The following is a 23870-nucleotide window of genomic DNA, read 5'->3' as shown; positions in this document are numbered from 1 at the left end:
CACTCTTTAACCTGAACTTGCATGACATACCCACACACCACATACCACAGATACACAGCTTCATATGCAGATGATATAGCACTTACATGCAAACATTACACAAACCAAAATGCAAACACAGCTGCACACATCCTCCAACTTTGCCTCAACACACTACACGAATGGCTCACCACAGCCAGGCTCAAAATAGCCCCAGCCAAATCTACAGTGACCCTTCTCACAAACTGGACAGCAGAACATAGTCATATTCCACACCTCACCATAAACAACACTCCTTTACCCCCCACCCCCCCCAAATCCTTGGTGTAACATACAGTACATCAATGTCATTTAAACAACACATCACAAACATTAAAAATAAAATAACACCAAGACTCAGTGTCTCGAGGTCCCTTGCACATACAACATTCGGACACAACAAAGAAACCATCACCACAGTATACAAACAGTATATACATTAAGTGATGAATTATATAAGCCCTGCTTCTGCTCCTAACCTCACTAAAACACACTTCAACACTCTACAGACCATACAGAACAAGGCCCTAAAAATAATCACAGGCTGCACAACTACTACACCCACAGACCACCTCTGTCAAGAAACCAGAGTTCTCAAAGTCAAGGATCACCTAGACTTGAGAGGCACCCAAATTCTTGCTGCAGCCTCCACAAACCCATGACATCCACTACACTACATGGCAGCATATCCACACTCACTAAGGAACATCAAAACAACACCCAGCACATGATATCATACACAAATACTGTCATCTCTCCCTGCTCGCCCACCTCAGACCAGCTTCCAGAAGCATATCCATACTCATATCACTCACCGCTTCATTCAGTCACTTAAAGTCAACACACAGCTGCATGCACGGCCTCCTGATATCTGCCCTTCTGAATCCTTTCCCCCTTGTGAGGACAGGGTCCACCTGGCCAGCCTGAGATGTGGGCACCATCCAGCCCTCTTAAGTTACAAGAAGAGGCTGGATGACTCCATAGAGGAATAAGAATCAGTGAACTAGAATTAAATGGATTTGGACATCCTGTGGAATTCATATAGGGACTGCATGGTTTGGAATGCTAAAGTGGTATGTGGTGTGGGAAGAGTAACAGCAAAGAAGAAAGGTACAGCATGGTGGGATGATGAGGTTAAGAAAGCAGTGGAGGAAAGGAGGAAGAAGTGGCTAAAATGGTTACAGAACAGGGGTTCAGTTGAAATAAGAGCTGATGATTATTCTTGCAAGAAGCAAGTAAAGAGGCTGGTGAAGAGGAAAAAGGAGGAGGTAAGTGATGATTTAGGAAGAAAAGTGAATGCAAAATACTCTGAAAATAGGAAGTTATTCTTGAAAGAGGTGCAGAAACGTATAAGTGAAAGCAGAAAGAAATGTGAAAGTGTGAAGGATGTAGGTGGTCGATTATTAACTCATGAGGATGAAGCAAGGACCAAATGGAAAGAATATTTTGAAAACCTGAGGAGTGGGAATAGAGAGAGCAGAGCAGCTGTAAACATGATTGGTTTTGGGGGTGTGCAGAAAAGGAATGCAGTGCCAGGAGACGTGACACTCGCACAGGTGAAGAGTGCTGTGAAGCAGCTGAAGAATGGAAAAGCAGCTGGGGTTGATGTATGCAGGGATGATTACCGTAAGTGTAGTGGATAGAGTGGCATGAAGTGCTCGTTTGAGATATGTAAGAAGGCATGGATGAGTGAAACTGTGCCAGCAGAGTGGAGAAAGGCTGTGGTCGTACCCCTGTACAAAAATAAAGGTGAGCGAAGTGAGTGCAAGGATTATTGTGTTATAAGTTTATTGAGTGTGGTAGGAGAAAGGTTGCTGGTTCCTTGAAAGCAGTGATAAGAACAGGGAAGTGAGCATGGAAGTGAAAAAGTTACTACATGACAGTATTGTGATACCAACTCTAACGTATGGAAGTGAAGCTTGGACGTTGTTTTAAGGACACAAGTCAAGATGAGAGCAGTAGAAATGAGTTATTTAAGAGGAGCCTGTGGAGTCACATGGAGAAACAGGCTGACAAATGAGGATATAAAGGAGTGTTGTGGTGTGGATTTGGATGTGGTAGGAAGCGTTAGAAGGAATACACCGAGGAGGTTTGGCCATGTGGAGAGGATGAAGGGTGAAAGACTGACGAAGAGAGTGTATGTGAGTGAGGTGGAGGGGGGAAGAGGGAGGGGGAGACCGAGGATGAGATGGAGGGATGGGGTGGAGAGGTATATGAGAGAGGGGGGGGGGGTGAGTTAGGACCACGGCAGTGAAATGGCGAGGGACAGGGCGACTTGGAGGCGATTTGTTTGTGGCCACCCCGAACAGGATTGAGGCGTCTTGCAATAGATAGATCGATAGAGTGTGGTAGGGAAGGTGTACGGAAGAATTATTACAGAGAATGTAAGAGAGATATCAGAAGTCCTAGTGAGTGATGAACAGGGTGGTTTTAGGAGTGGCAGAGGATGCGTGGATCAAATATTTGCAGTGATTCAGATAGCAAAGAAGGTTTGTGAGAAGAACCATAAGGTGTTTTTGGTATTCATGGATCTGGAAAAAGCATACTACAAAGTGGACAGAAAGACTGGAAAGTTTTGCTCATGTATGGTGTAGATGGTAAGCTGCTAGGTGCTGTCAAGAGTACTTATGATGGTAGTGAAGCATATGTAAGGGTTAATGGGCATCTAAGTGAATAGTTCATGATCAGTGTGGGCGTGTGACAAGGTTGTGTGATGTCCCCAAGGTTGTTCAATATATATATGGATGGGGTAATGAGAGAAGTAAAACCATGAGTAATGGAGAGAGGGATGGTGCTGGTAATGAATGGTAATGGATGGAGTATTTCATATTTGTTGTATGCTGATGATGCAGTACTGCTTGCAAATACCGGAAAAGAACTTGGTAGGCTAGTGCAGAGTTTTGATGATATCAGTTAGCATTGTGCCTAGAGAAAAATGTATAAAAGAGTAAAGTGATGGTTGTTGAGACAGATGGTGACTCCAAGTGTGATGTTGCAGTGAATGGAGATAGACGGGAATTGGTGAGAGAGTTCAAATACCTAGGTAGAGTGATAGAAAAGAGAGGAAAATGTGCAAAAGAAGTGGAAAGTAGAGTGACACAAAGAAGAAAAGTAGCTGGTGCAATGAAGTCCTTGATAAGAAACAGAGGCTTGAGTGTTGCAGCTGCTCGAGGCTTACATGAAGGAGTGTTAGTGCCAACTTTAACATATGGGTTTGAGACTATGGTGTGGCATGAAAATGAAAAGTCAAGAGTAAGAGCAGTGGAAATGAGACTGCTGAGGAATGTATGTGGAGTACAGAGGGTGGATAGGATACGAAATAATGTGATTTATGAGGAATGAGGAGTGAGGAAGGCTGTGGACTCCAAAATCAAAGAGAGTGTATTATGGTGGCATGGTCATGTGGAGAGAATGGATAACAGTAGAGTGGTTAGAAAGGTATATCTGAACGAATTTGAAGGAGGAAGGAGGCGAGGTAGACCAAGGAGAAAGTGGAGAGTTATGATGGATGAGTGTGTGAGGAAGAGAGGTATGGAGGTCGGTGAGGCTAGGGAACTGACGAGATCGAGCTGGCTGGATGAATGTTGTGAGGAAAAGTGCATAATCAGGGTTTTTGCACCCCTTTTTAACGTGGCAGCATCTGGATTGACTCTACCAGATACATTTATGTGAAGTTACAGAACGTGGTGAATGTTTTTGGTGTATCCGATAGAGCCAGGATTCCGAGGGCTTGAATGGTGAGTGAATGGAATCATGGCCCATTGGATTGGGCAGATTTGGTCTGTCTGGATATTGCTACTCCTCACCCCGCCTTAGGGTGGGAAAGGAGGTCTGGATGATGATGATTATTGTGATGTTTATTGTTATTATTATTATTATTATTATTGTATTATTATTATTTTGTTATATGGACACCTTGAGATTAATAATGATGGTGATGATGATCATTATGATCATGGTAGTGGTGTGGTAGTCTTACTGATTATAATGATTGCAATAGCAGCAGTAATGATGATGATGATTATTCTTGCAGTAGCCAGCAGCTCTGCACCACTTGAAGACAATGCAGCACTCTCACTCCTTGAAGGTATAGAGGAACAGCTTCCTAAATTAGACCGCCAAAGTTACAAAGCGACAATGAAAAAGTTAGACTGGAAAAAGTTGAGTACAGCTGAAATGTCAGAAGAAGAATGCAAGAAGAAGTTTATGCAGATTCTCAGCAGGTTACAGCTACAGAAGTGAGTATGACTGGTTTTAATGTACTTTGTCTTAGAGGGTGGTCTGTACATATATCTCCTTTGCCTCATATCCTGGATATTCTCATGTGTTGTGGGGAGGGCTCAGTCAGTGTCACCAGTGTCTATCCTGCATCATTTTCTAATTCCAGCAACTGTTTTAATGCTTTGTAGTGTCCTTTTTTTTTTTTTTTTTTTTTTTTTTTTTTTTTTTTTTATGAGAATGGTTTCTAATTTCCCAAAGCAGCCAAACTGTCTTTCATCGCACCAGCAGTATGAGTTCAATTTATGAACCACTCTGTATTCCTTACTGATATGATTTTATTTAACTCTAGCTAATATAGTCTTAACGTAGCACCTCATGTGCCTTGATGTACGTGGTGCTATCCAAAATTTTTCAGACTGGGATTCTGACTCCTAAACGGGTTGTAGTAGCGCGATGTGCCTCTAGGTGGCAGCACTAACATACATTATGAGTCAGTGTGCCTCACAGCACAGAGTTAGGTGGACATGGAGATTAGTGACTTTCATTTGTTTGCTGTTGTGTATGTGTCATCTGGTGATTTTCGAGATGGATATAAAAAAGGAACAGATAATTTGCATCAGATTTTGTGCGAATCTCGGGAGAAATCAACAGACTCAGGCAATGATTCAACAAGTGTTTGGTGAGCAATCTCTTGGTCGGACAGATCAAAAACAATGTTAGAAGCATGCTGGTCATTTTCTTTGATATCTGGCGGATTATCCACAAAGAATTTGTCCCAGCTGGCCAAACTATCAGTTCCAACTTCTACTGTGATGTTTTGTGGTGACTGTGTGAAGATGTGAGAAGGCAGTGTTCTGGCCATTGACGAGGCAACACCAGGCTGCTTCACAATGATAACGCTTTGTTTGTCAGTGCGATCAACACCCAGCAGTTTTTGGACAAGAACAACACGGCCATCGTCCCCCACCCTCCCTACTCGCTGGATTTGACCCCCTGTGACCTCTCTCTCTCAACTCTACTGCCAGACACCTTCATCCTGTAAGGAGTTTTCACAAACAAATTGTTTTCTTTCCGTTCCCAAAAATGAAGATCAAGCTGCAAGGATGCTGTTCTGATAGCTACCACTGAGGATATCGAAGTAGGAATAGCTGACAGTGCTCGACACTCTCATTGAAGAGAACTTCCAGGAAACGTTTAAGCAGTGGAAGAAGCACTTGGACTGGTGTATCTGTGTGCAAGGGAACCACATTGAGGGTGATGGTGGCCAATAGGAGCCATTGTGAGGTTTCAGTTTTATATATATATATTTTTTTTTTTTTTTTTTTTTTTAAATAACAGAACGGAGGAAGGAAAAACAAATGGAGAAAAAAAATAATCCATACACCAGATTACTGGTGTCCTCTGTTCATAAAATGTCTGTAACAGTTAGACTTGAACAGTTGTAGGTTGAAATTTGGAGGAAAACAACTCTGGGGAAGCGAGTTCCAGAGAGATGCAGTTCGGGGAATGAAAGAATTCTGATAGGCAGAAGTTCTGCAATATGATTGAGTGACATTCCAGTCATGAGCGCTACCAGATGCCCGTGTAGCACGAGGGAAGGCATGGAGAGGTGGCACCATGGACGCAACTTCATCCGAGCATTTGCCAAAAAAATATCTGTAAAATAATGCAAGGGAGGCAACATTCCTTCTTACTTGCAGGGGAGGTAGTTTATATGTAATGGCAGGGTTGTTAATGATTCTAACAGCTTTATTCTGAATTTTGTCTAGTTGTCTTAATGCAACCTCTCCACAACCATTCCACAAGGGTGAGCAATATTCAAGCTGAGAGCGCACATGACTCTTATAAATTATAGCTAACTGCTCATCGGCGAAGAAGTTACGGACTCTGTACAATAATCCAAGTTTCTTTGAGGCGGTTTTAGCAAGTGATCTGACATGAGAGGTCCAGCTGAGGGCACTGTTAAGTGAGACACCAAGAATTTCAATACTTTTGGAGATGGGAACATTAGTAGCACTGAAGGTAATGTACGAATCTGGCAATATCTGTCTATTAGTAAACTGTATATATTTAGTTTTACTAGCATTAAAAGAGACAAGGTTGTTTTGTCCCCATTCACTGATTGTAGATAGATCTTGATTTATGGAGATGGCTGTATTGAGCTGAGAGGTAGAGATATTAGACTTTGTAAATGGATGTCTGAGTGTGAATGAACTATGTAGTGTTGAGTCATCTGCATATGAGTGAATGGGATTGTGAGTGACAGATAAGAGATCATTAATATGAACCAGAAATAGGGTTGGCGCCAGAACTGATCCCTGCGGCACGCCGGCGTTAATTGAGTGGAAATTCGAATATACATCATCTACTTTTACTCTTATTTTCCTGTCACTAAGATAAGAAGAAATCAAAGGAACAAAAGACGTTAGTCCATAGCAAGGGAGTTTGGACAGCAGGGAACGGTGCCATACTCTGTCGAAAGCTTTAGAGATATCAAGAGCTACTGCATGAGTTTCTCCAAAAAGATCAATTGATTGATGGATGGTATGAGTTAAGAGATTGAGTATGTCAATGGTGGATCTTTCGTGGCGAAAACCGTATTGTCTATCATTAATTAAGTTGTTGGATTCAAGATGTTTAACAATATGCTTATTAATTAAAGTTTCAAATACCTTACCAAGAGAAGATGTGATAGCTATTGGTCTGTAATTGGAGGGGTCAGACGAACTTCCTTTCTTCGGAACTGGGTGGATATTGGCTTCTTTCCATGAATTTGGGAATAAAGAAGTACGTATGCATAGTCTGAATAATTTAGCTAGGACAGAGGCAAGTTGGTCTGGAAAATTTTGGACAGCACCTTGTAGTCTTCTCATACTTGACTTTTTCACTTAATCTTACTTAATGTAATTTAACATGACAAAGCATTCTTAGCTTTTTTAATGTACAGGCATAGCCTGGTTTAATGATGCTATTGATTAAGTAAAAACCCCTCGCTAAACAGGGTATTGTATCTCAGGGTAGATTTAACATGTAAAGTACAGGTATACCTCGATATACCATACTCGTAGATGCGATACCCTGGCTTAGCGATGGCTTCACTTACCCTATAGCTTCTAGTCCATCATCTTCTATTCTGGGGATAGGGGGTTGAGGCATGTTTACATAACCAGGCAGCCCAGTTATATCATGCCACTGTGGGATGGTATCCCTTTTCAGCAGCTGTTTCACTTAAAGCAGCATTTTGCCTGAGCACATCCTAGACTTTAGGTGAGAATTGAGTTTACAGTTCATTATTAGTATTTCCCCTTCCCCTTCTTCTCCTTCCTGTGACAGGACACTGACGATGGTGGTAGCAGAGGCAAAAGAGTTGGTCCAGAAGAGTCGTGTCAAGAAAATTACTGCCTGTGTGCCAAGTGCATTCTCCCGGTTCATGAAGGATTATCTTACGGAAGAGAAGCGTGTAGAATTGCAAAATATTGAGGTGAGTAGAAAGGATATATATATTTTTTGTTGTTATTGTTGTTGTTCTGACCCGAAGCTCAGCTGAATATGAACCCAGCATATGGTAGGTTTAAGTTATCATTCTCCTTCAGACTGTCATCATCATTGTAGAGGACAGAGGAGTTGTGGGATGTTTGTATAACCAAGCAGCAGAGCTGCCTAGCCGTATCACTGCAGCCATGGAAAGGCATCCCTCACCAGTACCAGAGATGTTGTTGTGTAGGTATAATATGTTATGATGCAATACTATATGTAACTACGGTATGTAACTATACCCACTGCAAATTGACTTAGGCCCTACACACAGAATTGCTATGGGAGAGTTGTCTGTCTTTGCTTTGTGTTTCCACCTCTACCAAATGAATTTTTTGGGCAAAAAGTAACTGGCAACTCCTCTGGTGTTGGCGGAAGGTGGCGAAACACTCAGCACATCAGTGCTTGCCCAGAAGCGAGCGTGCGATTATATGTTCCCGTCGTTCTGAGCTTGCACCTCCCTCTTTTTTTGTATGCGTTACTGTTTGCCCTGTTATTTTCCTAGAGTCGAGTTGTCATGCCTGGAAAATACTACTCAAGGGATGAGAGCGTCCGTATCATTGCATGGAGGCAGGATAATTCCCCTATCAACACGATTGGTGAATGTACTGGACGCACAAAGTTGACCATCATAAAGATTCTTGCTGCAGCACATGGCTTGCCACCTGATGTCGTACCAGAGCACAAGCATGGCGGTGGAAAGAAGAGGATGACTTCCAGAGGTACAGATACGCTTCTGAAGAGGGAAGTAATCAAGAAATGTTGACTAACAGCAGCAGAATTCAAGAGAATGCATCCCTGGCTGTTACAAGACGTCTCAATTCGAACTATCCAACACAACTTGCAGAAGGAGCTGGGTTTCCCAAGCCGCACTGCAGCCAAGAAACTGCTTCTCACTGACCACATGAAGAAGCAGCACATTTAATTTACCAAGAAGTATGCACACTGGACATCGGATGAGTGGAGAAAAGTTATGTTTTCCAATGAAAGTACATTTCAAGTGTTCAAGGTGCGTTCTGCCAAGGTTCGTCACCCTGCCTCCTGTAGTCAATATGACCCTGCTTACATGGTGCCAACTGTTAAGCACCCACAATCAATAAGGGTATGGGGGTGTTTCTCAGGTGAAATGGGAAGGAGAGGCCTCTGCTTTCTTTCTAAGAACTTGATGAATGGTGGCCGGTACATTCAAGTTCTGAAAGATCATTTGTTAATCTTTTTTGCTATTCATAGATGCCACTGTTTCATGCACGATTCAGCCCCATGTCACAAGTCAAGAAAGGTGGCAAAATGGCTTCAGGATAATTGGATTGAGGTCCTTGACTGACCTTGCAATAGTCCAGATCTAAATCCGATAGAAAACTGCTGAGCAAAGGTGAAGAAAATCATGGCAGAGAAGAAGACACCCAATCTGGAACACCTCAAGATTGAACTGACAAATGTTTGGTGTAAAGAAATGTCCTTAGACTACTTTAGAGATCTAAGTGATTCCATGCCAAAATGCATCCAACTAGTCCTGAAAAACAAGGGAAACATGATTTCGTATTAATGAATGGCATTTTTTGAACAAACATTGTGATATACTATGACTTCTGTGTTTTTTAATACCTTGTAGGGGGAGGTCCTAAGTCAGTTGCAGTAGTTGTATAAAGCTATAAGTAACAATATATAAAACAGGTACTGTAGTTATGTCTGAAGTTCTCCAGGAAGAGACATCTACACATCCCCTAGCCTAGACTAATCAAGAATGCCAAACACCTCGGATCATGTACTGGAAACATGACAAACTCACATACATACGCACACACACCTTAGCCAGAAGCTAGAGGGGGCTGTAAGTCTGATATCACATGTAGGAAGGTTAGAGAACCAGAGAGAGCACCAGACAGAAAGGGTTAGACAGAGCCCGAGAATACGATCCAAGGCGCAAGGCAGGAGATAGGGTCAGCTAGGAGGTTTCGCCATTATGCTATGTTAAGCTGTAAATCACACTTCGATATAATTGTGTACAATAAACTCCATAACCCAAGAGTGCTCTGTAACTCACCTCGCTTATGATAGACAAAGGGGGAAGGTGAGAAAGAGAGAGAGAGAGAGACCTACCTATTCACTCTAGTTGACGACCATTTTACTAAGCAGTAGCAAGTTCGAGCTATACAACGCCTCTTGACTTTATACTGGCGGTGCTTCGACGATCTACAACCAACCTCCTTGTCTCTCTACATTTATCTATGGCAGCGCATATTGATATTGGCAGCAGCGGTGGACAATGATAAACTATGTTCATTGATAGTTGTGGCCCCTGGCTCATCTGGACATGAACCTGGTGGGCTGCAGGAAATTGGTCACTTCACCTGGACCCTGCCAGGGGATATTTTGATGATTGTATGTTGAAGGACAGTCAGTGAAGTAAGATTTAAGAACATGAGGTGTGTCATGGTATGAGGCTGCATTACAGCAGGGTGGGGCACTCACCATACACTCACTCGATTTAGAGCAACCTTTTGGTGACTGTGCACTTCATGACAAGCCAGGTGATAGGTTGCTTGTAGCTCAAGAAACCATTTATTATGTTGGATGGTAACCACGTGACCTGATAAAATGAGGGTGGTTTTGTGGGTTAAGGCACTTCAAGTGGATGTGGCTCATAAGGGTTTACATCCAAGAAATGGTTAGGGTTTATTGTTCATATAATGTCACTTTGGGGTGTGGGACCGGTCATCCGTGTTGTAAATGTTGGGACAAGTAGTGTAGACCTAGGCATGTATGCTCTTTATGGGGCAGTAAAGGATTGGATGATAAGTATAGATTGATAATGTTGACCCCTGATGCACAGCTGTCCCATCTGCCGCACATCTTTGCATGTGACCACTTTGGTGGTATTATGCACTGCCCTTACAAAGGGCTGTACATAATACGGGTATTGGGATGTGTCTGCGTCATTTTGACCACATATTTGTACCATTAGTTTCCCTGTTACAATGGTACCATATGTTTGTTTGTATTAACATATGCTGCAGCTTGAAGGGGATAATGTGAATTTGGCTGTTAACTTCATATTACTAACTTCTTCAGATCCAGAAAAGAAACCCACACATGGTGGCACTGTGACTGCATGGAGCAACCATGGCATTCACTTGGGTGCCAGACCTCCTTATATTTCCTTGCACCTAACCATATGAAGGACTCTGGTCTGCCCTTGTTAAGATCCTGTATACCACATGGGGTTACTGGACTCCTACATGGTGTACAGTGCTTGTCAAAAATTCATGCAGCAAAATCTTCCTGCACACAGTCTAGGTGAAATTTGTTCATACCCAGGTGGGTGGAAATAAGTTATTATGCCTCTGGCAGCTAAGTTTAGGCTTCAGTCATCCCATCATGAGTCATAGAGACAGGTCAGTATGTGCCGGGCATTGGAAGGATGGAGATTAGTGCGCATGTATGTTGCATTCCTTCTGAGTTTTCGCCCAAAGTTACTCATTTTTTATAGACTTATCTCTCACTTTGGACAAGAAGCAACACTCAGGTCATGATCATTTGACGGGCATAGTCTCCCTGCATCCGACAAACTATCTAGTGAAAGAAATACAGTACTGTATCAAGAATAGTGAGAATTGCAGAGTGGGCAGTGCAAAAATGGATCAAGCAGTCATGATGTTCCTTTCCATATTTCACATAGTGGGAGGCCATGCAAGTGGAAACAGTGCACACACAACATCAGTCCATATTTTTCTGCAAGGGAAGTGAAATTTGCATTTATTTTTCGACATGTTCATGTGTATGGTATCCAGACTAATTCACCCCTTCCCCTCCACCCACACCCACACCTCCCCCCCATGCTGCAGCACCTAACACACATCATACACACATGTCAGAAATTTTATACACTCACATGTCTGACAAGTGTTAGTCTAACAACAACAAATATTAAATCTAAATACTATAAGTCTCTTAGGAAATTAGGGTATAATTAATGCTTTGACTCACCAGTAATTATCTCCTTATATCCTAGCTAGTCTCCCCGATTTGGCCAAATCATAAAGGTTACGTAGCTAGATAGATTTGGAATAACAGATGATGATGGGCTTGAGGTCTCAGTTTGGTGTCTGGTCCTTCCCAAACGTCCTTGGTGTGATTGTACACAGTGCAGCTCGAATGAGCTTCAGGAACAAAGTGAAAAAATGATGACCCTCTCTCCCCTCATAGGAATTAGAGGTGCCAAATATTATTTAATTACAATTACCTAAATACAGTGAATTACTTCATGAAATTAACAAGGAAAATCCAACTTAACATAATCTTAGTTTTTAAATAAAACTAAAGCCAAATATTCACTTTATTCATATCAGGATAATGTTCAACTTTCCTCCGTTTTCTCGTCAGGATACATGTCATCCTACTATGCAGGCGCAGTCATGTCAGTGGAAATTCCTAAGCACTTACATGTATTTACAATGTAGTTGCCATACACACAGTAGCATTTAATTTACTGATAATAACAATTATTAATCTATCTATTGCCAGATGCCATAATCCCGCAAAGGGTGGCCATTTGACACTGAGTTAGTTGTTTTACAGGGAGGGGCACCAACCCTCCACCAACCCACTTGTTGACAAGTAGGGAGCACTTATGGTTTGGTTATATGGTTACCACCCAGCTTTGTAAATGGTTTCTTGGCTTACAGGAAACCATTTGGCTTCTCACTCATTGTAAAGGCACCTGTAAAGGAAAGAAAAGTAATAAGAAGTGACAGGAAAGATGGGAGAAATAGGAAGATAGGACGGCAGGCACAGAAAAAGAATAATAAAAGCTAAGGAAGTAGGGAGCACTACATCAAGTGAGTGGATGATGGTTGCCACCACCTACCACAAACGAGAACTGGAGCTAAATCCCTGGGTTAATAAACCACTCAATGGTTTTTCCTGTGCATTCAACAGGGACAACTATTTTAAAAGTAAAGAGCACAAAAATTGCTGTGGGGGAAAATATTTGCCACAGTTTTTGGGCCAGGCGAAAAATGATATGCTGTATCATTTAATGTGACCCCTAGCCAGGAGCTCTGTCCATAGATCTCGAGAACTCTGTGCTGTGGCCCTTCTAGGTCATGCATCTTGATCCAATGGTTCTCCACCATTCACAGTCTCTGGGGTAGCTGTTAACTCAAGGGGCACCAATTTATCAATGGTTTTTATATGGATATGTCCCCTACATTTAATTTTTGCAAGTCTCAGCACCCCCTCCGAATCTGGATGTGTGGAGATGACTTCAGCTAATGGCCACTGGGATCCTGGTTGTTCTGTTTTTACTAAGACGACATCTCCTTTGTTAATGAGTGACTTGTTGCTGGCAGCCTGAGCCCAATAAAATCTCTCTCTTAGGCTCAAAAGATAATCTTCGCCTCAATGTCTATTCCAGATGTCCAATACTTTTTTCAGATATTGATATCCCAACACATTGAGGTGGTTTGGCCATGTGGAGAGGATGGAGGGTGAAAGACTGACGAAGAGAGTGTATGTGAGTGAGGTGGAGGGGGGAAGAGGGAGGGGGAGGCCGAGGATGAGATGGAGGGATGGGGTGGAGAGGTATATGAGAGAGGGGGGTGTGAGTCGGGAGCAGGGCAGTGAAATGGCGGGGGACAGGGCGACATGGAGGTGATTTGTTTGTGGCCACCCCAAACAGGATTGAGGCGTCTGGCAATAGATAGATAGATAGATAGATATCCCTCAAACAGATACTGTCCTAGTTCATTATTCTCAATCGAGGGATCATCTACTTCCTCCTGGATATCCACACAAGGCACTGGATAGAGCTTTCTGCCATACAACACATGAGCTGGTGTCAAGGCCTCAATTGATACGCTAGTATCATCCAGATAGGTTAAAGGTCTGTCATTAACCCTAGCCTCAATTTCAGTTATTACTGTTCTCAGCTTCTTTCTAGTGATCTGAGTTCTGTGTAAGGTTTTCCTAAGGCAGTTCTTCACAATACCAATAATTTGTTCAGTAAATCCATTTTGCCATGGTGCTCTAGGAGCTATGAACTGCCAGGTACAATTTCGGATTCCCAGCACTGAAGTAACCTTTGAGTCATTCATTATATTTCAAAGTAGAGGTGATGCTCCAACAAAATTGGTTATGTTGTTGCATATTATTTTACTAGGACAAGACCTTCTAGCTGCAGATCTTCTGAATACATTCAGGAATGTCTCTGAACTTAAATCTTCAATTTCTAGATGAACTGCCCTTGTGTAGGTGCAAGTAAACAAATATATATATATATATATATATATATATATATATATATATACACCTTATGGGGAATTCCCTCACTCATAACAGTTATAGCCCCTGTGTAATCTACTCCAGTTACTCTGAAGGACTGACTTATATTTACCCTATCCTCTGGTAAAGCAGGTGGTTTTGGATAGTCATATGCTCGTTGTTCATATTCTCTGCACGTAATGCAACTCTTCAGATATTTCTTTACGAACTGTCTACCCATAGGAATCCAATACCTTTCTCGGACTCGGGCCAGAGTCTGCAGCACATCTCCATGAAGAGTTAACTCATGGGCTTCCTTAACAATTAATTGTACTAAATAATCATTGTTGGGTAACAATATAGGATGTCTAGTTTGAAGAGGCAACTCAGCCTTTACTGTTCTGCCACGGGATTTAATTAAACCCTTTCCGTCTAAGAATAATCCTAAATATCTTATCAGCTTATTATTTTTGCTAGTGGCCTGGCATAAAAGTTAAAAAATCTCTCCATAATACTTCCTTTGAAGCTTTTTCACCCAGTATTCCATGGGATCAGACTCTTCAAACCCCACTTTCCTATTCAAAAATTTTCAACTAATTTAGTTGTGTTAAGGAGCAGGGCTAGAAGAGAGGTATACAGGGCAAAGTCTGAGTCACAGAGACTTTTACTTCATAACCTAAATCATGGTAAAAGGAAAAATATGATATTTAAGGTGGCAAATCAGATGAAAAGGGATAATCAGGATATTATAGGTGAGCAGTGTGTGAAGAATGATGAAGGAAGGGTAGTGGTGAACAGTGGGGATATGAAAGATACATGGAGAGAGCATTATAGCCGGTTGTTGAATTGAGTTTGACAAGGACAGGGAAGGTTTGGAGCCAGCAGATCCAGTGTGTGGCCCTTGGCCTTTGTTACTGTGAGTGAGGCAATAGGCAGAATGCAGGTGGGGAAGGCAGCAGGTATATCTAGGTTGACTGCCTCAGGAGATATAGGGGTAAGGTTAGTCACTGACCTGATAAATATGATTATATATGAGTGTGTTGTCCCAGATGAATGGTTGAAGAGTGTAATTGTAAATGTGTATAAAGGGAAGGGTGATGCCCTGGAAAGAGGAAGTTATCGAGGTATAAAGGTTTTAGATTAGATAATGAAGGTAATGGAGAGAGCTCTAGAAGATATGATTAGAGAAAGAGTGAATATTGATGAGATGCAGCTTGAGTTTATGCCAGCCAGGGGGATCACTGATGCCATATTCATTGTTCAACAGGTTCAGAAAAAATATATTGGGAAGAAAAGGGATCTGTATTTTGTTTTTGTTGATTCAGAAAAGGCCTTTGACAGAGGCCCAAGAGAGGTGGTGAAGTGGGCAATGAGAAAGCTTGGTTTGGAGGATTGGCTGGTTAGGGTGGTGATGGCCATCTATGTGAGTGCTCACACCCAGGTAAGAGTGAATGGAGATTTGAGTGATGAGTTTTCCATCAACGTTGATGTGCATCAGGGGTCAGTTTTGAGTCCCATGTTGTTTATCATGGTACTTGAAGCCCTTTCACATGACGTCAGAAATGGACTCCCATGGGAGATGTTGTATGCTGATGATTTGGTGTTGACTGCAGAGAATGAAAGGAAGGCGGAGGAAAGATTTGTGAAGTGGAGAGATGGTATGGGGCGCAAGGGCCCCTAGGGTATGCAATTCTCCAGCCTCGACTGCCCCTCAGGATGCAAAAACAGATTTTTTGACTTTCTTGAAGGTTAAAAGTTTTATGCCCGATTTATAGAGCTTCAATTTACATACCTGCAAACGCAAACCTCTCCCTCCTAGACCCAATAGTTACTGAGCTATGGCCCGTCAAAGTTGGTAATAGTTACTCGTTACGGCCCCGACGAGAAAGAAAATACATTGCTCGCACCTGTTTTCTTCACAAAAATACGTACAAAAATCACCAAAGTCGTTTTTTTTTGGTGTGTATTGATGTTATAATCCATTGTAATGTGCTTAGAAAAAAATAAAATGGTGACAAACCCCCCAAATAAATATGATAAATAGTAAAAATTATCCTCCCCTCCTCTTCCCTCCCCATACTTGCAATTCCCTCCCCTTCCCTTCCTTCCCCTCCTCTTTCCTCCCCTCCCCTCCAATCTGTCAAATCTAGCTAGTTTTCGTTTCTTTTCTTTTCATTTTTGCAGGCTTCAACATATTTGCATGCGTCGACATAAAATAAAATTTCTTTTTTGAGTGCGTTTCAAATAAAGACAGCTAAAATAATTGTGATGTGCATATCTGTATGCAAAGACACAAATAAATTACAGGAAATAATTCAAGAACACGCACCATAAAGTGTAAAACATACGCAATATTCGAGACTGGGAAGGTAAAGATACTGCGTGCTAGGGGGTGGGGGTGAGGGTAGGGGGTTGGGGTGGGGGGTTGAAGGTGGTGGCGGGAGGTGGTAAGGCCAAGAGGGGGTGTGTGGGGATGGGATTACTGTATATATATATAGATACATATATTCATTCATTCATTGCCAGACGCCATGTATCCCAGACAGGGTGGCCAAGGGCTTAGAGTTAATTGTTTTACAGGGAGGGGCACTAATCCTCCACCAACCCCACTTGACGTAGGGATGCCAACAGCATCTGGTGTTCCCAGGCGGTCACCCATCCAAGTACTAACCAGACCCAACTGTATATATATAATCCCTCCAATATCCGGTCACCCATTTTCCGGACATCCCCAATAACCGGACATTTTCGTCCTGGGATTCGATATTCCCAAAATGGACCAAAAACCGCAAAAAATTCGAAAAAAATCTGACTTTTTCCTGCCCGTAATTTGAAGTTGGCGCGCGCGGCGCGGGCCAGCTCTTTTCTGGTGCGTTGTTCCGCCGACGTCCGTTAGAGCGCCCCTGCATCCTCCCCACTTACCCCCCGTCTCTTGTTGTGTGTGCACGCTCATCATCATGGCCGCCCACGTGCTCGCTTTTGTGGTGGTGCCTTACCTGCTGCAGGCTCTCCTGCTGCTCTCGTGCCTCTCCTTCATGTGTGTGATGATGGCCCCGCCACCTGAGAAGAGGAAGAGAGTGGTTTTGACTCTGGAGAAGAAGAGGGAGATATTGGACAAGGTGGATGCGGGATGGTCTACCTCACATATCCTCCATGAATTCAAGCTTGCCCGGTCTACTTTGTTTGATATCAAGAGATCCCGCGACAAACTCATTCAGTTCACGGCTGACTTCTCGTCGAAAAGCAAATGCAACGTGGGGAGGAAGGTGATGTATACTCCCAAGTATGCAGAAGTCAACTGCTCTACGTTGATTTGGTATTGACAGCAACGTGCCGCTGTGTGATGGTGCGTGGCACGGAGCTGAAGGCTGCTGCTGAGAAGTTCGCAAGGCTTCACGACGCCCTAGACTTCAAGGCATCCGAAGGTTGGCTCTTCACATTCAAGTTACAACATGGCCTTACCAACCGTAAGTCTCATGGCGAAGCCTTGGACGCCAATGAGGATGGAGTAGACGAGTTTCGGCAGAAGTTGAAGCGCTTGATCGACAGGGAGGCCCTCACTCTCGGTTAAGTCTACAACACTGACGAAACTGGCTTATTCTATTGCTCTTTGCCTACGAACACTCTAGCCGAGGAGACGGAGAAGCGTGTACCTGGCCGCAAGCTCTCCAAGCAACAGATATCTGCTTTGTGTTGTGCCAAAGTTAGCGGCATGCACTGGCTCAAGCCCATTATTGTTGGCCATGCAAAGCAGCCTCGGTGTCTTGGTGGGGTGATGGATGTCCCTGTCGTCTGGTACCATTCCTTGAAGGCATGGTTCACAGCCCAGATCTTCAAAGACTGGTTCCACCGCCATTTCGTCAAGGAGGTCATCCATTACCAGACAGAGAAACTGGGAATCCCACACGACCAGGTAAAGGCCCTCTTTCTCCTCGACAAGGCACCTGCCCTCCCGTGCGACAAGGAGTTGGTGGCTGAGAATGAGCGCATTAGGTGCATGTTTCTGCCACCTAATACTACTACTCTCATCCAACCAATGGACCAAGGAGTGATCGTGGCAACGAAGAGGCTGTACCGAAGGAATTTCCTGGACGTGGTGATGGTAGTTTTTGAGGATGAGAACGAGCGCAGGGAGGGACGGGACACCAGAGGCCAGCGGACTTTGGAAAACCTTCGCCGCCACAACATCAAGTCTGCCATTTACAACTGGGCCAGTGCATGGAAGGAAATCCCTGTCAAGACTTTTGAAAATGGTTGGTCTCGTCTGCTTCTCGGAACGGATGTGGAGCACGATTTCCCAGGTTTTGACATGTATGACTTCCATGCACGTCTACGTGCGCATGGCAACGATGTTGATGTTGACGAAGTGCGTGAGTGGTTGGATGACAACGACGGTGATCCTGGGTATCAGACCATGTCTGATATTGAGATAGCATCTTCAGTTGCAGGTGTCAGTACCCAGCATGAAGATTCCGATGAGGACAGCAACGATGATGCGGACTCCTCTCAGCGTGACACTACTCCAGCCATCCCCAAGCTGAGCGCACTCTGGGAACACCTAGAGTTCGTTCTGGACTACCTGGAGCACACGGATTACGACAGGGAGATGGGGCCCTTGGGACTTGTGGAGGAAGTGCACGCGTTCAGGCAGTGCATCATTAATCATCAAAATCGTCATTCCTTGCGTCAATCAACCAATGACAGCTTTTTCAGGCCCGTGACCCCCACTGTGCCCAGCCCTGGCTCCACTCCATTGCCTCCCCAAGACAGGCCCTCATGCTCCGAGCCACAGCCCGCACATCAGGCATGGAGGAATCACCACTCAACATGAGTTTACCTCTCTTCAGAGTCATCTGCAGTGGGTACTCCATCACCACGACCCGGCAACTTACCCCTAGGTCACCTGCACGTGCTTCTCTCACTCTGACAGTGATTAGACGCCAAGAACTTCTCCACTAGACCACACGTGAATTTACAGTGTTGTGCAGTGAAAAAAAACAGTGCATAGTGTTAAGGAATTTGAATTCTGAGTGAAAAGACAAAGATTTAATGGACTGTAAATGTAACGTAAATTAACTTTAGTGTGTTTTGTTTAGAAAATGGTTTTAAGAGAGGAAAGACTTAAAGTGCAGAGTGCAACACTTATTTCATTAAGGTACAATGGAGCGCAAGTAAGACAAGAGTACGCAGTGTTAAGCGAATGGACTTCTGAGTGGAAATGACTAAAATCTGTGCAAGACATAATGAACAGTGTACTGCAAGTGCTTCAGGAACTCCTTCTCACTGTCAGAGTCTGAGATGAGGCGGGTTATTCATCGAGATGGCCAGGGACTTGCTGTAAGTACCCAGAATGTTTCATATTATACTGTACTGTATTTTCCATACTTACCTCTAATACTTCATTTCACTCTTTTATCTCCCTTATTGGTGTGAATAGTGTCTTAGGTGCTATGTTTGTGCATTAGGGAGGTGTTTTTCTGAGTTAGGCTAGGTTAAGGTTCATAACTACCAGTCCAGGAGCCAGGGACTTGTTGTAAGTACCCAGAATGTTTAATATTGTATAAACCTACCACAAAAACCTCATTTTATGGCTCTTTTGCATTTATTTCAGTCTTTCATGTCCCTTATTGGTGTGATTTGGGTCTTAAAATAGGTGCTATGCATGTCCAGAGGGAGTTGTATAGGTGTTTTTCTGAGTTAGGGTCCATAAGTACAAATCCAGGAGACTGGGGCCCAATATCCGGACAGGATCACTATCCGGACATGCCTTTGGCTCTATTACATCGGATATTGGAGGGATCACTGTATATATATATATATATATATATATATATATATATATATATACATACATACATATATATACAGTAAGACCTCAATATAACACCGGAATTCGCTTCTATCGGGCTTGAGGAGCTATCGGACTAAATTCCTCTATGTCCGATAAAGCCAGAAGCAGTCCGGACTGCCAGACCACTTCATCTATGTTCACCACAGTAATGTAAATAAAGACATATTTATCAATGTTCAGTACAGTATTAATGTATATATTATACGATTTGATTAATATATTATACGATTTGATTGTGGAGTGGATATGGAAGTTGTGTAGATTGGCTTGGGAAGAGGGAAGGGTTCCAGAGGACTGGAAATCAGGTATAATTGTTCCTCTGTACAAAGGAAAAGGGGAGAGAGAAGTATGTGGTAACCATAGGGGTATTTGCCTTCTTAGTGTGACTGGTAAAATATATGGTAGAATACTCATTGATAGGGTTAGGCATATGACAGAGGAGCTAGTTGGAGAAGAACAAGGGGGATTTAGGAAGGGAAAAGGGTGTGTAGATCAGATATTTGTTCTAAGATGTTTAGTGGAGAAGTATCTAGAGAAGGGAAGGAAAGTGTACGCTGCCTTCATGGACTTGGAGAAAGCTTATGACAGAATAGATAGGAAAGGTATGTGGAAGGTATTAAGAATATATGGAGTGGAGGGGAAATTGTTGAGTGCTGTGAAGAGTATGTACGAGGGAGCTAGGGCTACGGTGCGAGTGGATGGTGAGCTGAGTGAGTTCTTTGATCTCAATGTGGGACTGAAACAGGGGTGTGTAATGTCTCCTTGGCTGTTTAATATATATATGGATGGGGTCGTAAAGGAGGTACAAGGTAGGGCAGTGGATGTGGGGGTGGCCTTAATGAATGAGGGTGAGATTTGGAAGCTTCCGGTGTTGCTGTTTGCTGATGATACAGTATTGTTGAGTGAAGATGAATGGGAGTTGCAAGGTTTGGTGAATGAATTTGGGACAGTGTGTAGGAGGAGGAAGCTGAAAGTTAATGTAAACAAAAGTAAAGTTATGGTGTTTGAGAGGAATGAAGTCACAGAGTGTGCAGTGAGGTTGGATGGTGAGGATATGGAGAATGTGAGTGCATTCAAGTACTTGGGTAGTGTGATGAGTAAGGATGGAACTTTGGGGGATGAAGTACGTGAAAGGGTACAGCAGGGAAGGAAGGTTGTTGGCACACTGAAAGCAGTGATGAGAAATAGGGAGGTGAGTATGGAAGTTAAGAAGTCACTGCATGATGGTATTGTGATCCCTACCCTGACGTATGGAAGCGAGGCGTGGACCTTGCAAGAGGGGAACAAGTCAAGAGTGAGAGCAGTGGAAATGAGTTACTTGAGAGGAGCATGTGGAGTGACATGGAGGGACAGGTTGACGAATGAAGAAGTGAAGGAACGTTGTGGGGTAGATGTGGATGTGGTTGAAAAGATTAGGAGAAATACACTGAGGTGGTTTGGACATGTGGAGAGGATGGAGAATGAAAGACTGACTAAGAGGGTGTATGTAGGTGAGGTGGAGGGAGGGAGAGGGAGGGGTAGACCGAGGATGAGGTGGAGGGATGGAGTTGAGAGGTATATGAGGGAGGGGGGGGTGAGTTGGGGGGAGGGGAGTCAAATGGTGGGTGACAGAGTGACTTGGAGGCGTTTTGTCTGCGGCCACCCTTTGCGGGATTAGGGCGTCGGGCTATAGATAGATAGATAGATTAATATATTGAAATTATAACACAGTTCGGTACCACAGTGGTAGTCAAAGCAGTTTAAAAACCATTCATGTGATCTGGACTAATGTCTGATATATCAGAAAATGTCCGGATGTCGCTTTTATCTGAATTTCGAATTTTTCGGAATGGTTTCGGTCCCAATTAGTTCATTATAATGAGGTCTTACTGTATATATATATATATATATATACAGTATATATATATATATATATGTGGTAGGTGGGGGCGCCCATCATCCACTCACTCAGTGTAGAGGTGCCATATGAGCTCTACACTGAGTGACAGGCCAAATGGTTTCCTGTACCCAGGAAACCATTTACTACGCTGGCAGGGTTAAGTGTCCCCCAGATTCCCCTGTCCAAAATCACTTAATCATGGCAGTCGTTTCGGAGAGCCTCGGAGGGCCCAATACCTGCCCAGGGCCCCAACCAAATGGGCAGACTCGCGTGGCCATGTGGAATCTGAGAGGTGTGAATGAGGAGAGCAAGAGGATGGAAGTAGTGAATGTGTTCAAGAGTGCGAGATATGCTGTGATGGCATTGTGTGAAACGAAGATGAAAGGGTGCAAAGTGGAGGAGTGGGAGGGTGTGAAATGTGTAAGATCGGGAATGAATGGGCGAGGAAGATGCAAGGAAGGAGTTGCTTTGTTGATGAATGAGGTGTAGCAGAGGGGAATGAGAGACTACAAATGTGTTAGCTCGAGATGTATGTATGTCAAGTTCAAGTTTGAGAAGGTGAAAGTGGCAGTGATTGTAGCATATGCACCATGTGAGAACAGGAGTGAGAGAGAAAGACAGGTTTTGGGATGAGCTGGGTGAAGTAGTGGGAGAAATGCCCAGGAGCTGTAAAGTGATTGTGATGGGGGATATGAATGGGAGAGTAGGTACTGGTCCTGAAGATGCCATAATGGTTTGCTATGGAGTACCAGGAGATAATGATGATGGGAAAAGACTAAAGGATATGTGTTAGGAGAGGAGGTTGTGCATTTGTAACTCGTATTTCAAACACAGAGATGCACATAAATATATGTGGTACAAAGGGAATGGGGATCGTGTTGAAAGAAGCCTGATTGATTACATGCTCGTAGAGAGGTCGATGATGGGAATGGTTGCTGATACTATGGCTGTGAGAGGATGATGTGGAGGTGTGTCAGATCATATGATTGTGGTATGCAAGATCAAGCTGAAAGGAATGAGGTGGATCAGGAGAGAGAGGAGCAGTCAGGTAGAATGACTGAAAGTTGAGAAGCTGAGGATCAAAGAAATGGCAGATGAATACAGGACCAAAGTAGAGAACGAGTTAGAATTACTGAATTGGAATGAAATGGATCTGGACAGACTGTGGAATGCATATAGGGATTGCTTAGTTAGGAATGCTAAAACAGTATGTGGTGTGGCAAGAGTAACAACAAAGAAAGGTATGGCATGGTGGGATGAGGAGGTAAAGAGAGCGGTGGAGGAAAGGAGGAAGAAGTGGCTAAAGTGGTTACAGGATAGGGGTTCATTTGAAATAAGAACTGAATATGTTGAGAGCAAGAAGCATGTTTAGAGACTAGTGAAGAGGAAAAAGGAGGAGGTAATTGAGGATCTAGGAAGAAAAATGAATGCAAACTACTCTAAAAATAGAAAGTTATTCTGGAAAGAAGTGTGCAAATGTAGAAGTGAAAGTGATAAGAAATGGGATGGTGTGAAGGATGCAGGTGGTAGATTATTAACCCATGGAGATGAAGTAAGGACCAGGTGGAAAGAATATTTTGAAAGCCTGATGAATGGGGATAGAGAGAGCAGAGCAGCTGTAAACATGATTGGTTTTGGGGGTGTGCAGAGAAGGAATGTAGTGCCAGGAGACGTGACACTCGCACAGGTGAAGAGTGCTGTGAAGCGGCTGAAAAATGGGATAGCAGTTGGGTTGGTGAGGTGTATGCAGAGATGCTTAAATGTAGTGGAGAGAATGGAATGAAGTGCTTGTTGGAGATATGTAAGAAGGCATGGATGAGTGAAACTGTGCCTGCAGAGTGGAAAAAGGCTGTGATTGTACCCCTGTACAAAAATAAAGGTGAACGAAGTGAGTGTAAGAATTATCGTGGCATAAGCTTACTGAGTGTGGTAGGGAAGGTATATGGAAGAATTATTATAGAGAAAGTAAGAGAGATATCAGAAGTCCTAGTGAGTGATGAACAGAGTGGCTTTAGGAGTGGCAGAGGATGTGTGGACCAAATATTTGCAGTGAGACAGATAGTAGAGAAGGCATGTGAGAAGGACCATAAGGTGTTTATGGCATTC

At 43.3% G+C, this 23870-nt stretch overlaps 1 protein-coding gene across 1 annotated transcript in view; it reads left to right on the top strand.

Annotated features, from left to right (window-relative positions):
• LOC145413461 (uncharacterized) overlaps positions 1-23870 on the top strand; it is a 319141-nt gene that overhangs the window by 250483 nt on the left and 44788 nt on the right. The window contains exons 6-7 of the mRNA XM_080283160.1: positions 4052-4256; positions 7573-7720. Coding sequence (XP_080139286.1) covers positions 4052-4256; positions 7573-7720 — 353 coding nt within the window. The remainder of the gene's footprint in view (positions 1-4051; positions 4257-7572; positions 7721-23870) is intronic.

The sequence above is a fragment of the Coenobita brevimanus genome, chromosome 96 (genome assembly GCF_032717465.1).
Source record: "Coenobita brevimanus isolate Jiangsu-jjx chromosome 96, ASM3271746v2, whole genome shotgun sequence".
Lineage (NCBI taxonomy): Eukaryota > Metazoa > Arthropoda > Malacostraca > Decapoda > Coenobitidae > Coenobita > Coenobita brevimanus.
The sequence above is the reverse complement of the archived record's forward strand: the minus strand, read 5'-3'. Positions and strand labels throughout refer to the sequence as shown.